General features: G+C 31.2%; 1 protein-coding gene and 3 long non-coding RNA genes across 7 annotated transcripts; all 4 read left to right on the plus strand.

Annotated features, from left to right (window-relative positions):
• Positions 1-837: 837 nt before the first annotated feature.
• LOC114933687 (odorant receptor 10-like) lies at positions 838-11789 on the plus strand. Its single transcript, XM_085488469.1, has 5 exons — positions 838-978; positions 1224-1578; positions 1709-2077; positions 2346-2480; positions 11433-11789. Exons 1-5 carry the CDS (start codon positions 838-840, stop codon positions 11639-11641), a joined length of 1209 nt encoding a protein of 402 aa, XP_085344595.1. The 3' UTR covers positions 11642-11789.
• LOC114933690 (uncharacterized) lies at positions 3982-5542 on the plus strand. Of its 2 annotated transcripts, XR_014926073.1 has the most exons (6): positions 3982-4138; positions 4231-4270; positions 4400-4550; positions 4698-4896; positions 5044-5242; positions 5385-5542. It is a non-coding gene; the product is annotated as an uncharacterized LOC114933690 (long non-coding RNA). The 2 variants fall into 2 exon arrangements; XR_014926074.1 differs by lacking the exon at positions 4231-4270 and having other exon boundaries at positions 3984-4138.
• LOC114933688 (uncharacterized) lies at positions 6580-8303 on the plus strand. Its single transcript, XR_014926075.1, has 5 exons — positions 6580-6645; positions 6862-7012; positions 7160-7358; positions 7505-7703; positions 7850-8303. It is a non-coding gene; the product is annotated as an uncharacterized LOC114933688 (long non-coding RNA).
• Positions 8789-10696, plus strand: LOC114934433 (uncharacterized). Of its 3 annotated transcripts, none has more exons than XR_014926065.1 (6): positions 8789-9197; positions 9327-9477; positions 9625-9823; positions 9971-10169; positions 10317-10515; positions 10663-10696. It is a non-coding gene; the product is annotated as an uncharacterized LOC114934433 (long non-coding RNA). The 3 variants fall into 3 exon arrangements; XR_014926067.1 differs by having other exon boundaries at positions 8789-9180; XR_014926066.1 differs by having other exon boundaries at positions 8789-9110.
• Positions 11790-18005: the final 6216 nt, after the last annotated feature.

The raw sequence follows: 18005 nt of genomic DNA on the forward strand, positions 1-18005 counted from the left end.
AAAGTTTTTTAAAAAAAAAAAATTTTTAAAAAAAATTTCAAATTGGGAAAAGGGGGTTTTTTTTTAAAAAACCCCCCCAAAAACCCCCCCAAACCCCCTTTTTTTTTGGGGGAAAAAAAAAAAAAAAAAAAAAAGGGGGGGGGGGGGGGGGGGAAAAAATTTTAAAAAAAATTTTTTTTTGGGGGGGGAAAAAAAGGAAAAAAAATTTTAATAGGAAAAAATTTTTTTAAAAAAATTTTTTTTTAATTTTTTTTAAAAAAATTTGGGGGGTTTTTGGGGAAAAATTAAAGGGGGGGAAAATAAAAAAAAAAAAATTTCTCCCAGCGTTACCCTCGAAAAACATCTCCTTTAACGAATGCAGTTTTATTTTTTGGTTTCAGATAATTCTACTACGAGTTATGATATCACCGCCAAACCACTTTTTTTAGGAGCGCCTCCGGAAATTCGTTGTCACTCGCGTATTTTTCGATATTTTTCGATGAAAATTTAGCAAGTTACTCTTCAAATGTTGTATTATTACATGGAAATTGAATAAATAAAGTAACATTATCTGTTTCGCCAAAAAAAATCGTAAAAAACATGCTTTTTTTCCATCGAAATTAGCATACCCCTCCCTTAATAAATATTAGGTTCATCGAGGTAATTAGTTCACAGTACAGACTATAAAATATTAAGTTAATCGAGGTAATAAGTTAACGACACACGGTTGATAATTCACGAGAATGCTTGATGAAATAACTATAAATTGAATGACATTAAATTGACAAAATTTTATTTACAACTACTGAACAAAGTGCTTTCGAATGGGGCAGTCATTCGAGGTGTTTCTATCCCATCATGTCGACCGAACGTTGGAACGACGACATCGCCTATGTCTTCTCCATTGATAGAATATTCTCACGAATACACGGCATGTGGCCACTGCAAACGCAGACGCTATTCACGAGGACACGATGGGGCTTCTGTCTTATTGCGCTGGTACGTTAATGCATGTCAGCTGAATGAAATATATATAAGAAAAGAGAATTGACATATGCAAAATAGTTTCAAGATTTTATTTATAATAGTGAAAAAATAGATTTCTTTTTTTACTAATTTTCATTTTAATTTCTATCTGCTATTTTATGCTTTATTATAAACTACAAAAGTTGTTTCTTATTGTTATGCTTATCAATATTTACGCACACGTACATAAACTTTTAAGTCAAAAAATTATTATTTAGATTATGATAATACCCTATATGATGTTGGATCTTACATCGAGCAATCAGAACGTAAATACAGGCATAGAAAATCTACTATTTGGCGTGGGCGTGATGCTTGCAATCATGAAATATCTGTGTATCGGTCTCAGTCAAAAAAAACTAAATATAAACATTAATGGTGCTATCGACGATTGGCTGTCTGTTAAGAATGACAAGGAAACTCGAAAGATTATGAAAAAATATGCTTATATAGCCAGAGTACTGACTTTTATGTTACTATATTCGATCGCTGGACGTTTTTCTGTTTACACATTAGTAGTCCTATTTAAAAATCTGAAGCAGATATTCTTCACGGATTCGAATTTATTGAATGGTATAAAAATTGTTTCTATATTTATCGGTATATTATTATTTTTCATTTGCTCAATTTCTTAAATTCAATTGTATATTGAGATGTTACATAAGCAACATTATTTTTATATTTTGTATTATCATGGTGGCAGCTAATACAACAAATTGGATATTCTTGATTCCATGTGACCAATTGAGTAAATCGATTACTGGTTCGCAATATGTTATAATCCTTGCCATTCAACTTGTGCAAGGAGTTATAGGGTGTTCGGCGCTATTTATCGAAAGTAGTTTTTTCTTTAACGTCACCATGCATCTCGCTGGTCAGCTCGAGGTGCTCAAAAACAAATTTCAGACATTCGCAAACAAGCCAAACACAGAGGCAAATTATCGAAAAGAATTCATTGGCCTGATTAACAGGCACAGCAAGCTAATAGAATTTTATCAAAATTTGGAAGACTCCTTCAATCTTTTTATACTAATCGAACTCGTGACGGTGACGATTGTGCTTGCATTCATAGGTAATATATGAAAAAATTTTATTTTTTTTATGGCATGAATTTATTTAAAATGTAAATATACTGCATAATGTAAATATAATGTAATTAACTTATATAAAAAATATATATATTTAAAAATAGATATATATTTATAATAAATATATAAATATTATATATATATATATATATATATACTTTTTTTTTATTTTATTTATAAAATTAATCGTACATGTTACATTAAATATATTTTGTCGCCTATTCTATTTCTAAAACAAAGATTTACATTTAGGATTACGTATAATTTGCTGCCTAATGGAAAACAATTACATTGAAGTAGTGAAAAATGCTCTAGATGTAATCTTTTATTTAATAGAAGCAATGATATTTACTTATGGTGGTGATTTGTTGCAAAGGGAAAGTGAAGGTATATTTGATGCGATATACGCATCGTCTTGGTATACGCTTCCTTTAACGCTGATGAAGGACATTCACTTCGCAATGATGAAGTCAAGCATTCCGTTTCGGTTAACTGGTGGAAAATTTTTCTACGTTAATCGCAAAACAATGATGAACATCCTTAAGACAACATATTCTTATATTTCTGTTCTACGAGTAGCACTACTAACAAAATAATTTTGAATTCGAGTGAAAATGCGATGCGTACATCTCAATATGTGTCAGTTTGTGTGTGAACATGTTTGTATGTATATGATAAGATTTAAAGTATGCAGAAAGCAATATTATATAAAAATTCATATTCATAAAGAATGCAAATATTTAATTAAAGTATTTTGAGACATACACTTCTCCATGCAGTAATTTAAATATTTTAAAATTATTTAGTTGCATCAATAGTCTTATATCGATAACGTATTTTGCTTATATTTATGTGATATTGGATCTTACATCAAGTAGAAAGTATTATATATATTTATTAAAATTAATAAATTCATTAAAATATTACAGCAATGTCAACCTTTTACACACAGATGATTAAATCAAAGTATTTTTTTAGTATTTTATTTGTTATAAAGTAATTTTTATTATACTTATTATTTTTCTTCTTTTATTTATATTATTATATGCGAATTTTTGCTATACAAAACTGTTTAATATTTAATATCGTATGTATATAAAAATAAAATATTGCTATCTCTCCTTGCCAAAATTCGTGTACAAATCTCAATAAAATTTTTTTTCGGCATCCGCAGACTCTCATCTCGTCGTCCATATTTTTTTTCGATGTCCATTCTCTCTCGAAGTCCATCTCCTCTTGACAGGTGTGCATTTGACACTTACTTGTCGCATCTTAAATATATATTTCATGTTATTTTATATATAAAAAGATCTCAACTTTACGTAGCGTATGCAGCGTGTAGTACCGTCGAATGAATGTTCGCTTAATGTCGGAATTATTGAACTTGCCGAAAACGATTGTTGAATTCGACGGTCTGAATTCAATAATTGGCGCACACGAGTCACATTGTCGTCCGTTCGCGATGTTGACGGGCGTCCTGCGCGGGCCTCGTCGGCGACCTCCTTCCGACCTTCTCTAAACATCTTGTGCCATCTGTTTGACTGCGATTTGGAAAGGCAATCGTCCCCGAAAACTTTCTTGAGCATTTCAAAAGTTTCCAGCGGCGTCTTGTCCAGCTTCACGCAAAACTTTATCGCATAGCGTTGCTCTATCGTTCTCTCCATCACAAGTTCGACGCGACCACTAAGCAGAGGTTCACAGAATAAGCCGTCCTAACCCTCCAAGCGCATGGAAACAATTGAGCGACCTACCGTTGGAAAGCTAAGGGTACCCCCCTTCCTCCCCAACCGGTCCCATCGCTCTGCGATGTATAGTCGCGTCACAAAAAAATGCGACGCATTACTTTCCGGAAAACCCTGTATCTCGCGAATTTATAAACGGTTAGTGCTGTTGTACTGAATCGATAGGGGCGAGAGATATCGATAATCGAATTATTTCGAACAAATTCGAGATTTCGAGTTGACACAACAAGCAAGTGTCAAATGCACATCTGTTGAGGGAGAGAATGGACTTCGAGAGTCCGGATGTCGAGAAAGAATTTCCCGGTTTGTACGCTTCCGAATCGGCGAGAAAGAGCAATGCGAGCGATTGTACGTAACAAGACATCATCGTACTACATCTACGTTTGACGTTTCAGACAGTAGACACTGCGAAAGAGAGGTTATGCATCTGTCAGGGTCCGTTTAGTCGGAAATATTATAGATTTGTACCTCTTTTTCTCTTCCTTCCTCCTTCTCTCACTGTCTCTCATATTAATTCTAAATATTTATGATACCACAAGGTCATTAATAATTTTTATAATGTAGTTAGTGATGAAGGCATCCACGACAAGCATTCCAAAAAGGAGCTCTTGTCTAATTTTACATAATTTCTGGCATTCCTGAAGGATGTGCTATTGATCATTCGCAAATCAGTTCACCGAGAGTGCAAGATTTCTCAAGAGGGATTAATTTTGAGGTAAGCATTGCTTTATAAAAAGATGTCTCAGTTGCGCACAATATAAATCAGACACTGCCAATCAAATTGCTTACTTAAGCAAGACTAGGATAGATTTAGCTAATCTAATTTAAAATTATTATTATTGTTAATATATATAAATTTCAGAAACATTCCCTTGACAGCGACATAATAATTACTCCTTCTTCAAGATTGTCAGTTAGCTCACTGATAGATAGTAGATTTATTAGAATTTTTAACCCCTGATGCTAGTGGAATGTCTGGCATTCCTGAAGGATGTGCTATTGATCATTCGCAATTCAGTTCACCGAGAGTGCAAGATTTCTCAAGAGGGATTAATTTTGAGGTAAGCATTGCTTTATAAAAAGATGTCTCAGTTGCGCACAATATAAATCAGACACTGCCAATCAAATTGCTTACTTAAGCAAGACTAAGATAGATTTAGCTAATCTAATTTAAAATTATTAATATTGTTAATATATATAAATTTCAGAAACATTCCCTTGACAGCGACATAATGATTACTCCTTCTTCAAGATTGTCAGTTAGCTCACTGATAGATAGTAGATTTATTAGAATTTTTAACCCCTGATGCTAGTGGAATGTCTGGCATTCCTGAAGGATGTGCTATTGATCATTCGCAAATCAGTTCACCGAGAGTGCAAGATTTTTCAAGAGGGATTAATTTTGAGGTAGGCATTGCTTTATAAAAAGATGTTTCAGTTGCGCACAATGTAAATCAGACACTGCCAATCAAATTGCTTACTTAAGCAAGACTAGGATAGATTTAGCTAATCTAATTTAAAATTATTAATATTGTTAATATATATTCAGAAACATTCCCTTGACAGCGACATAATAATTACTCCTTTACTTATGGTGGTGATTTGTTGCAAAGGGAAAGTGAAGGTATATTTTATGCGATATACGCAACTTCCTGGTTTACGCTTCCTTTAACGCTGATAAAGGACATGCACTTCGCAATAATGAATTTAAGCATTCCGTTTCGGTTAACTGGTGGAAAATTTTTTTACGTTAATCGCGAAACAATGATGAACATCCTCAAGACAACATATTCTTATATTTCTGTTCTACGAGTAGCACTACTAACAAAATAATTTTGAATTCGAGTGAAAATGCGATGCGTACATCTCAATATGTGTCAGTTTGTGTGTGAATATGTTTGTATGTATATGATAAGATTTAAAGTATGCAGAAAGCAATATTATATAAAAATTCATAATCATAAAGAATGCAAATATTTAATTAAAGTATTTTGAGACATACACTTCTCCATGCAGTAATTTAAATATTTTAAAATTATTTAGTTGCATCAATAGTCTTATATCGATAACATATTTTGCTTATATTTATGTGATATTGGATCTTACATCAAGTAGAAAGTATTATATATATTTATTAAAATTCATAAATTCATTAAAATATTACAGCAATGTCAACCTTTTACGCACAGATGATTAAATCAAAGTATTTTTTTAGTATTTTATTTGTTATAAAGCAATTTTTATTATACTTATTATTTTTCTTCTTTTATTTATATTATTATATGCAAATTTTTGCTATACAAAACTGTTTAATATTTAATATCGTATGTATATAAAAATAAAATATTGCTATCTCTCCTTGCCAAAATTCGTGTACAAACCTCAATAAAATTTTTTTTCGGCATCCGCAGACTCTCATCTCGTCGTCCATATTTTCTTTCGATGTCCATTCTCTCTCGAAGTCCATCTTCTCTTGACAGGTGGGCATTTGACACTTACTTGTCGCATCTTAAATATATATTTCATGTTATTTTATATATAAAAAGATCTCAACTTTACGTAGCGTATGCAGCGTGTAGTATCTCGCGAATTTATAAACGGTTAGTGCTGTTGTACTGAATCGATAGGGGCGAGAGATATCGATAATCGATTTATCTAGAACAAATTCGAGATTTCGAGTTGACACAACAAGCAAGTGTCAAATGCACATCTGTTGAGGGAGAGAATGGACTTCGAGAGTCCAGATGTCGAGAAAGAATTTCCCGGTTTGTACGCCTCCGAATCGGCGAGGAAGAGCAATGAGAGCGATTGTACGTAACAAGACATCATCGTATTATATCTACGTTTGACGTTTCAGACAGTAGACACTGCGAAAGAGAGATTATGCATCTGTCAGAGTCCGTTTAGTCGGAAATATTATAGATTTGTACCTCTTTTTCTCTTCCTTCCTCCTTCTCTCACTATCTCTCATATTAATTCTAAATATTTATGATACCACAAGGTCATTAATAATTTTTATAATGTAGTTAGTGATGAAGGCATCCACGACAAGCATTCCAAAAAGGAGCTCTTGTCTAATTTTACATAATTTCTGGCATTCCTGAAGGATGTGCTATTGATCATTCGCAAATCAGTTCACCGAGAGTGCAAGATTTCTCAAGAGGGATTAATTTTGAGGTAAGCATTGCTTTATAAAAAGATGTCTCAGTTGCGCACAATATAAATCAGACACTGCCAATCAAATTGCTTACTTAAGCAAGACTAGGATAGATTTAGCTAATCTAATTTAAAATTATTATTATTGTTAATATATATAAATTTCAGAAACATTCCCTTGACAGCGACATAATAATTACTCCTTCTTCAAGATTGTCAGTTAGCTCACTGATAGATAGCAGATTTATTAGAATTTTTAACCCCTGATGCTAGTGGAATGTCTGGCATTCCTGAAGGATGTGCTATTGATCATTCGCAATTCAGTTCACCGAGAGTGCAAGATTTCTCAAGAGGGATTAATTTTGAGGTAAGCATTGCTTTATAAAAAGATGTCTCAGTTGCGCACAATATAAATCAGACACTGCCAATCAAATTGCTTACTTAAGCAAGACTAGATAGATTTAGCTAATCTAATTTAAAATTATTAATATTGTTAATATATATAAATTTCAGAAACATTCCCTTGACAGCGACATAATAATTACTCCTTCTTCAAGATTGTCAGTTAGCTCACTGATAGATAGTAGATTTATTAGAATTTTTAACCCCTGATGCTAGTGGAATGTCTGGCATTCCTGAAGGATGTGCTATTGATCATTCGCAAATCAGTTCACCGAGAGTGCAAGATTTTTCAAGAGGGATTAATTTTGAGGTAAGCATTGCTTTATAAAAAGATGTCTCAGTTGCGCACAATATAAATCAGACACTGCCAATCAAATTGCTTACTTAAGCAAGACTAGATAGATTTAGCTAATCTAATTTAAAATTATTAATATTGTTAATATATATAAATTTCAGAAACATTCCCTTGACAGCGACATAATAATTACTCCTTTACTAATGGTGGTGATTTGTTGCAAAGGGAAAGTGAAGGTATATTTTATGCGATATACGCAACTTCCTGGTTTACGCTTCCTTTAACGCTGAAGAAGGACATGCACTTCGCAATAATGAATTTAAGCATTCCGTTTCGGTTAACTGGTGGAAAATTTTTCTACGTTAATCGCGAAACAATGATGAACATCCTCAAGACAACATATTCTTATATTTCTGTTCTACGTATAGCACTACTAACAAAATAATTTTGAATTCGAGTGAAAATGCGATGCGTACATTTCAATATGTGTCAGTTTGTGTGTGAATATGTTTGTATGTATATGATAAGATTTAAAGTATGCAGAAAGCAATATTATATAAAAATTCATATTCATAAAGAATGCAAATATTTAATTAAAGTATTTTGAGACATACACTTCTCCATGCAGTAATTTAAATATTTTAAAATTATTTAGTTGCATCAATAGTCTTATATCGATAACGTATTTTGCTTATATTTATGTGATATTGGATCTTACATCAAGTAGAAAGTATTATATATATTTATTAAAATTAATAAATTCATTAAAATATTACAGCAATGTCAACCTTTTACGCACAGATGATTAAATCAAAGTATTTTTTTAGTATTTTATTTGTTATAAAGCAATTTTTATTATACTTATTATTTTTCTTCTTTTATTTATATTATTATATGCGAATTTTTGCTATACAAAACTGTTTAATATTTAATATCGTATGTATATAAAAATAAAATATTGCTATCTCTCCTTGCCAAAATTCGTGTACAAATCTCAATATAATTTTTTTTCGGCATCCGCCGACTCTCATCTCGTCGTCCATATTTTCTTTCGATGTCCATTCTCTCTCGAAGTCCATCTCCTCTTGACAGGTGTGCATTTGACACTTACTTGTCGCATCTTAAATATATGTTTCATGTTATTTTATATATAAAAAGATCTCAACTTTACGTAGCGTATGCAGCGTGTAGTATCTCGCGAATTTATAAACGGTTAGTGCTGTTGTACTGAATCGATAGGGGCGAGAGATATCGATAATCGAATTATTTCGAACAAATTCGAGATTTCGAGTTGACACAACAAGCAAGTGTCAAATGCACATCTGTTGAGGGAGAGAATGGACTTCGAGAGTCCGGATGTCGAGAAAGAATTTCCCGGTTTGTACGCTTCCGAATCGGCGAGAAAGAGCAATGAGAGCGATTGTACGTAACAAGACATCATCGTATTATATCTACGTTTGACGTTTCAGACAGTAGACACTGCGAAAGAGAGGTTATGCATCTATCAGGGTCCGTTTAGTCGGAAATATTATAGATTTGTACCTCTTTTTCTCTTCCTTCCTCCTTCTCTCACTGTCTCTCATATTAATTCTAAATATTTATGATACCACAAGGTCATTAATAATTTTTATAATGTAGTTAGTGATGAAGGCATCCACGACAAGCATTCCAAAAAGGAGCTCTTGTCTAATTTTACATAATTTCTGGCATTCCTGAAGGATGTGCTATTGATCATTCGCAAATCAGTTCACCGAGAGTGCAAGATTTCTCAAGAGGGATTAATTTTGAGGTAAGCATTGCTTTATAAAAAGATGTCTCAGTTGCGCACAATATAAATCAGACACTGCCAATCAAATTGCTTACTTAAGCAAGACTAGGATAGATTTAGCTAATCTAATTTAAAATTATTATTATTGTTAATATATATAAATTTCAGAAACATTCCCTTGACAGCGACATAATAATTACTCCTTCTTCAAGATTGTCAGTTAGCTCACTGATAGATAGTAGATTTATTAGAATTTTTAACCCCTGATGCTAGTGGAATGTCTGGCATTCCTGAAGGATGTGCTATTGATCATTCGCAAATCAGTTCACCGAGAGTGCAAGATTTCTCAAGAGGGATTAATTTTGAGGTAAGCATTGCTTTATAAAAAGATGTCTCAGTTGCGCACAATATAAATCAGACACTGCCAATCAAATTGCTTACTTAAGCAAGACTAGGATAGATTTAGCTAATCTAATTTAAAATTATTATTATTGTTAATATATATAAATTTCAGAAACATTCCCTTGACAGCGACATAATAATTACTCCTTCTTCAAGATTGTCAGTTAGCTCACTGATAGATAGTAGATTTATTAGAATTTTTAACCCCTGATGCTAGTGGAATGTCTGGCATTCCTGAAGGATGTGCTATTGATCATTCGCAAATCAGTTCACCGAGAGTGCAAGATTTCTCAAGAGGGATTAATTTTGAGGTAAGCATTGCTTTATAAAAAGATGTCTCAGTTGCGCACAATATAAATCAGACACTGCCAATCAAATTGTTTACTTAAGCAAGACTAGGATAGATTTAGCTAATCTAATTTAAAATTATTAATATTGTAAATATATATAAATTTCAGAAACATTCCCTTGACAGCGACATAATAATTACTCCTTCTTCAAGATTGTCAGTTAGCTCACTGATAGATAGTAGATTTATTAGAATTTTTAACCCCTGATGCTAGTGGAATGTCTGGCATTCCTGAAGGATGTGCTATTGATCATTCGCAATTCAGTTCACCGAGAGTGCAAGATTTCTCAAGAGGGATTAATTTTGAGGTAAGCATTGCTTTATAAAAAGATNTCTCAGTTGCACACAATATAAATCAGACACTGCCAATCAAAATGCTTACTTAAGCAAAACTAAGATAGATTTAGCTAATCTAATTTAAAATTATTATTATTGTTAATATATATAAATTTCAGAAACATTCCCTTAACAGCGACATAATAATTACTCCTTCTTCAAGATTGTCAGTTAGCTCACTGATAGATAGTAGATTTATTAGAATTTTTAACCCCTGATGCTAGTGGAATGTCTGGCATTCCTGAAGGATGAGCTATTGATCATTCGCAATTCAGTTCACCGAGAGTGCAAGATTTCTCAAGAGGGATTAATTTTGAGGTAAGCATTGCTTTATAAAAAGATGTCTCAGTTGCGCACAATATAAATCAGACACTGCCAATTCAAATTGCTTACTTAAGCAAGACTAAGGATAGATTTAGCTAATCTAATTTAAAATTATTAATTATTGTTAATATATATAAATTTCAGAAACATTCCCTTGACAGCGACATAATGATTACTCCTTCTTCAAGATTGTCAGTTAGCTCACTGATAGATAGTAGATTTATTAGAATTTTTAACCCCTGATGCTAGTGGAATGTCTGGCATTCCTGAAGGATGTGCTATTGATCATTCGCAAATCAGTTCACCGAGAGTGCAAGATTTTTCAAGAGGGATTAATTTTGAGGTAAGCATTGCTTTATAAAAAGATGTCTCAGTTGCGCACAATATAAATCAGACACTGCCAATCAAATTGCTTACTTAAGCAAGACTAAGATAGATTTAGCTAATCTAATTTAAAATTATTAATATTGTTAATATATATAAATTTCAGAAACATTCCCTTGACAGCGACATAATAATTACTCCTTTACTTATGGTGGTGATTTGTTGCAAAGGGAAAGTGAAGGTATATTTTATGCGATATACGCAACTTCCTGGTTTACGCTTCCTTTAACGCTGATGAAGGACATTCACTTCGCAATAATGAAGTCAAGCATTCCGTTTCGGTTAACTGGTGGAAAATTTTTCTACGTTAATCGCGAAACAATGATGAACATCCTCAAGACAACATATTCTTATATTTCTGTTCTACGAATAGCACTACTAACAAAATAATTTTGAATTCGAGTGAAAATGCGATGCGTACATCTCAATATGTGTCAGTTTGTGTGTGAATATGTTTGTATGTATATGATAAGATTTAAAGTATGCAGAAAGCAATATTATATAAAAATTCATATTCATAAAGAATGCAAATATTTAATTAAAGTATAATATTTTGAGACATACACTTCTCCATGCAGTAATTTAAATATTTTAAAATTATTTAGTTGCATCAATAGTCTTATATCGATAACGTATTTTGCCTATATTTATGATATTGGATCTTACATCAAGTAGAAAGTATTATATATATTTATTAAAATTAATAAATTCATTAAAATATTACAGCAATGTCAACCTTTTACGCACAGATGATTAAATCAAAGTATTTTTTTAGTATTTTATTTGTTATAAAGCAATTTTTATTATACTTATTATTTTTCTTCTTTTATTTATATTATTATATGCGAATTTTTGCTATACAAAACTGTTTAATATTTAATATCGTATGTATATAAAAATAAAATATTGCTATCTCTCCTTGCCAAAATTCGTGTACAAATCTCAATAAAATTTTTTTTCGGCATCCGCAGACTCTCATCTCGTCGTCCATATTTTCTTTCGATGTCCATTCTCTCTCGAAGTCCATCTCCTCTTGACAGGTGTGCATTTGACATTTACTTGTCGCATCTTAAGGGTCGGCAGGCGACATGGTGGAGACGCCTATCGGCCGGCCGGGAATTACGGATTCTTATTTTCCAGATATTAGCGAAAATATTGAATGAATCTTATTAATTTAGGATATTCTTAATCAGTAAGCTCATTTGTAGTCCTCTAAAGAGCTATTTTATGAAAAAAAGATAAAAATAAAAATTTTTAATAAACTTGGGGGAATGCACAGCTAGGAACGGGTAAGGTTGGGTTAGCCGCGAGTCCGTATTTTATTTATTATAAATTTTTAAGAGCGAAAATGTAAAATCCGGCCTTTTAGAGGACTGCTTTATTATATAAAGAATATATTAAAAAAAAATTCACGAAGTTATGTCACTTATTTTATGAAATATCTGGACGATAAGATTCTCACTAGATTCATAAGGAGCAGGGGAAATTTCTGTGGTAACATGCTGACTGCTTGACAAGGAGAGAGCATCATTCCATCTTTGTCTCTCTTACATCGCATATGTAGTAGCGTCCATGTAGGTACAAACACTAATACGTGAGCACACGGATGCAAATATTGAGAGATAATGTTAGCAAAAAGGCTATCATATTATTTTTATTTTTTTGTATATGTATGCATATGTAAATAAAGAACAAAAATAAAAACTATTTTAAGATGACATTTTATAATTAATTTTCTATATGTATTTGCATTTTATTAATATGTATTACATTTTTGATATGTTTTTAATTTATAATTTATATAAACATAAGTATGAAATAAAAATTGAAATAGTTCTGAAATAAGTATATTAATGATAAAATTATTCAAAACAATAAAAAAATTAAATTTAATATTTTTTAGTGTTTGTACCTACATGGACGCTACTACATATGCGATGTAAGAGAGACAAAGATGGAATGATGCTCTCTCCTTGTCAAGCAGTATTAAAAGCCATATTAAAAGCTCTAGCTTCATTCAATTAATAATCCAATATAATAATCAACATTATTTTTATATAATATATAGTATTTTTAAATATTTTAAATATTTAAAAATATTTTTTTTAAGATTAATTGAGGAAAAGAATATTTTAAATATAAAAAAATATTTAAATATTCTTTTTCAATTAATTTTAAAACAAATTTTTAAAAATATTTTTATATATTCAAATACTTATTATATTATATAAAAATTATTGTGAATTATACTCATTGGAGTAATAATTATTGATTGAAGCTTGTTATGGCACAAACTGAACATCTTGTACATTGTCTGTATAATATTTACTTATTTATAAAATGTTTTTTATAAATAAATGAAATATTATATATATATAATATATAAGATTATAATATATAAGATTATTGATGTTACATTGTATAACTCTCATTTCTTCCTCTCTGCTACATAAGTTCTTATGACGTGAAAGAACTTACGAGTAACGTATGATGGCTCAATGCAAGAATATTAATCACGTAAAAAACTTGAGTTCAAATATATCAATATCAATTTTTTTATAATATATTGGAATATAGAAAATCATAGAAATATATTTTTTATATAGGCGATAAACTTAAAAATTTGATATTGAAAATATTTTAATCATTTTACAACTACACATACTATAAATATATAATGCAAAATAATTCCGTAAATAAATTTCAAGTAATAAATCAATTGCACACATGCACACAGCTGGTATGTAGATTTTTATTAAATTTATTTTCTGAATTATTTTACACTTATATATAGTGTATGTAGTAAAAATATTTTCAATATATTAAAAAATTTTTAAATCGCCGAAATATATTTTTTTATCATTTTTCTATATTCTAATATATATATATATATATATATATATATATATTATAAAAAAATTGATATTGATATATTTGAACTCTAATTTATATACTGGATGATATACTGAACATCCTTGCATTGATTATACATTACTCAACGTTCTTTCACGTTATAAGTATTTGGAGCAAATTATACAATAGTATCAATAATCAAAAAGAAATCAAGAATATATCAACATATCCCTTATATAATATATATATATATATATATATATATGTTATATATATACGTTATGCACATATGTGCATAACCATATATACAATTTCCAAAAAGTGGGTGTTTATTAGTCTTGCTACGTTACTGCTTTCTGCTACGGAAGGCCAGAAAGCATTTTCAGGCGGCATCTCGCGTATACCGGCACGGTAGATGAACAAGGAGAACACGTGATTATCGGTCCTTGTCTCTCTTACGTGCGTCCGTGTGAGCGATGCAGTTGGTGTATGTACGTGTACAGACATACACCACTACATAAAACCCGAGAATTGGTTTCTCGGCGTTGGCAACACTGAAACCGGAGTTTCGCGTTGTCACCGCACGAGGTCTCCAATATCAATTCGGAGTTTGCCTGGGTGTACTGCCGACCCTTAAATATATGTTTCATGTTATTTTATATATAAAAAGATCTCAACTTTACGTAGCGTATGCAGCGTGTAGTATCTCGCGAATTTATAAACGGTTAGTGCTGTTGTACTGAATCGATAGGGGCGAGAGATATCGATAATCGATTTATCTTGAACAAATTCGAGATTTCGAGTTGACACAACAAGAAAGTGTCAAATGCACATCTGTTGAGGGAGAGAATGGACTTCGAGAGTCCGGATGTCGAGAAAGAATTTCCCGGTTTGTACGCCTCCGAATCGGCGAGGAAGAGCAATGAGAGCGATTGTACGTAACAAGACATCATCGTATTATATCTACGTTTGACGTTTCAGACAGTAGACACTGCGAAAGAGAGATTATGCATCTGTCAGAGTCCGTTTAGTCGGAAATATTATAGATTTGTACCTCTTTTTCTCTTTCTTCCTCCTTCTCTCACTATCTCTCATATTAATTCTAAATATTTATGATACCACAAGGTCATTAATAATTTTTATAATGTAGTTAGTGATGAAGGCATCCACGACAAGCATTCCAAAAAGGAGCTCTTGTCTAATTTTACATAATTTCATATTATTGTTATTATTTTTTGTATTACAGACATGGCGTGACTGGAAATCTAATTTATTAAAAAGGGTAGATACATAAAAAAGTTATGCAAGAAGTACTGGTGGAGGACCACCAATAATTTTGGATGCAAGCCCTTGTGCGAGAAGATTTATTAGAATTTTTAACACCTGGACGTGCCAGTGGAATGTCTGGCATTCCCAAGGGCGTCCGCAGAATTTTTTTCAAGAGGGGGCAATTTTTCCATCCCAAAGTTTTAAGAATTTTATACATGTCTTTGTTTCTTTATTGATATACACCTTTTCGTTAAGAAGCTTTCTCACCGCGACAAGGTAGGTGTATGCAGAGAAAGATTTATTTTTTTTTATTTTTTTTTAATTATATATATATTTTTTTATTGTTTTTTATTTAATTTTTTAAATTTTATTGAAATTTTTTTTAGTAATTTATACATATTTTATACTTTTTTTTAAATTTTGTTGTTTATTTTTAATTTTAACAATTAACAAAAATGTATTAATGTTTTTAAATTATTTTTAATAATTTTAATTTTTTTTTATATATTATATATTATACGTTTTGATCTTAAAATTATATTTTAATTTTGTTATATTTGTGTTAGGAAATGCAAGTGCAATTCTCCTATCATCGAGAGCAAAATCATCTATTATTTTTTTAATAAATTCTTGACCTTCCTTTTTTATTTGTTCTCTGTGTACACTTAGCATGCAAAGACCGCTGATACGATCTTGGCACATGGTTGATCGTAGCCAAGTTTTTTACTCGCTGTAACGTACTGAAGGATCGTTTAATGGTGGCTGTAGTTACCGGTAAAGCTAAAGTTTAAGAAGCAAAGTTTGTATCTTAGGTACAAATTTTGCAGCTTTAATCATATCTTCAGCTGTAGATAAATCAGGGTTTGAATTTACTATTTGATACCAAACACGTTTTTCTTCGTTTAAATTACATTTGTAAGTCTTTTCGATAAATTGAAATATATTGTTACATTGATCGTGATCAACTTTACGTAGTTCTTGTGGATAGATATTAAAGAGCTGAAAAACGGTGGTATTTCTTCTGAAAATCTCGTATTTAATGAAGTTTTAATTGAGTCAATATATGATAAAAATACTGATAATTTATAATAAGTATGTGGGTCATTTGTATTATAATTTGCTCTTTTCGTTTGGTGAATAGCAGTTCGAGGTATTTTTAATTGAATATCAAGCTCGGTGCACAAATCCTCACATTCTTTGTAAATATGTGTAAAGACATCACTCTGTCGATCGTGGTCTAATATTGTAACCAATTGTTTAATATGATTTTGAGCATCAATTAAATTGATGTCTTTATCTTGCAATTTAAGTGTAATTGGTTCCAATAAAGTTGAATATTTGGAAATAATAAATAAACATATCACAAACGATGGCTTTGTGGCAGCACAATAGAGCATATAGGACTTAGTTTTAGCATCGCTTGTACTATTCGAAATTTTATCAAGTTCGTCCAAAATTTTTATAAATCCCTCTTTAAATTTACGAATAGATTTATGTTGTTCACACCATTGTGTTTGACAAAGCATTGGAATTGAAGGAACTAACTGTCTTCGAATGTTACTCTCCCTGAAAAATTTAATTATTTCTTTGATTATTCCAATTGCGTTTCGAATTTCTGGTAGTGCATTCAAGTCATTGATTACTAAATTTAATCTATGTGAGGCACAATGAATAAAATTAATATTTGGGTACTTGCATTGAATAATGGCTTTTACTCCATTTTCTTTTCCTGCCATGGTTGAACACCCATCATAGCCTTGATCCACACATTTTTCCATATTTAAATTTAATTTTTGGCATTTTTCCAAAATCACATTTGCAATGGAATGAGCGTCAAATTTTTTTAATGCAACATATCCCAAAAATTCTTCATGCAAGGACAATTTTTCGTTCTGAAAAAAAGCAAATCTGATTCCAAATGAAAGTTGTTCAACTCCAGCGATATCTGCTGTTTCATCGGCTAAAATCGAGAAGCCTTCGGATGCATTAGCTAATTTCACTATATCTTTAGTAATAACTTTTTCGCAAATGTTGATTAACTCATGCTCAATTCTCACTGAAGTGTATTGAGCATTCTTTGGCCCTTCCAAGTGCTCTTTTAAAATATTATCGCCAGATTCAATTCGAAACTTCAGCAAATCTCTGAAATTTCCTTCATCCGATTTTTTACCGCGCAATGGAAAATCATGTGTACCACAAAAGACAATTGTAGATATAATGGGCTCTAGTTTCTTTCGATTTATTTCAATTAATTTAGCTCTGGAATCGGAAATTAGATTAATAATGCTTACTTTTTTATTTTGCATAATATGAAGAAAATTCGTACCATCTTCAACGGCACTTATATGCCATTGTGATTTTTCGTGATTATGTGCAGCTTCGTGGAATTTCTTATATTTGTTAAACGCTTTTATAATAAAAGCACCTTGAAAACCTCTATGTACATTTTGTTTAAAAATAACGCAAAATTTGCACAAACCACCTCCAGAAATTTCAGAGTATGCTAATCATGAATATAATTTTAACCAATTGGCACGAAAATTTCGCTGTTGCCCTTCATTTTTAAAATTATATTTTTCCGAAGGAACCCAAATATTAGTCATTACGTCATATTTCTGCTCGTTAGATAATT

This window comes from Nylanderia fulva, unplaced genomic scaffold, assembly GCF_048542155.1.
Source record: "Nylanderia fulva isolate GAGA-0341 unplaced genomic scaffold, ASM4854215v1 Scaffold7, whole genome shotgun sequence".
NCBI lineage: Eukaryota > Metazoa > Arthropoda > Insecta > Hymenoptera > Formicidae > Nylanderia > Nylanderia fulva.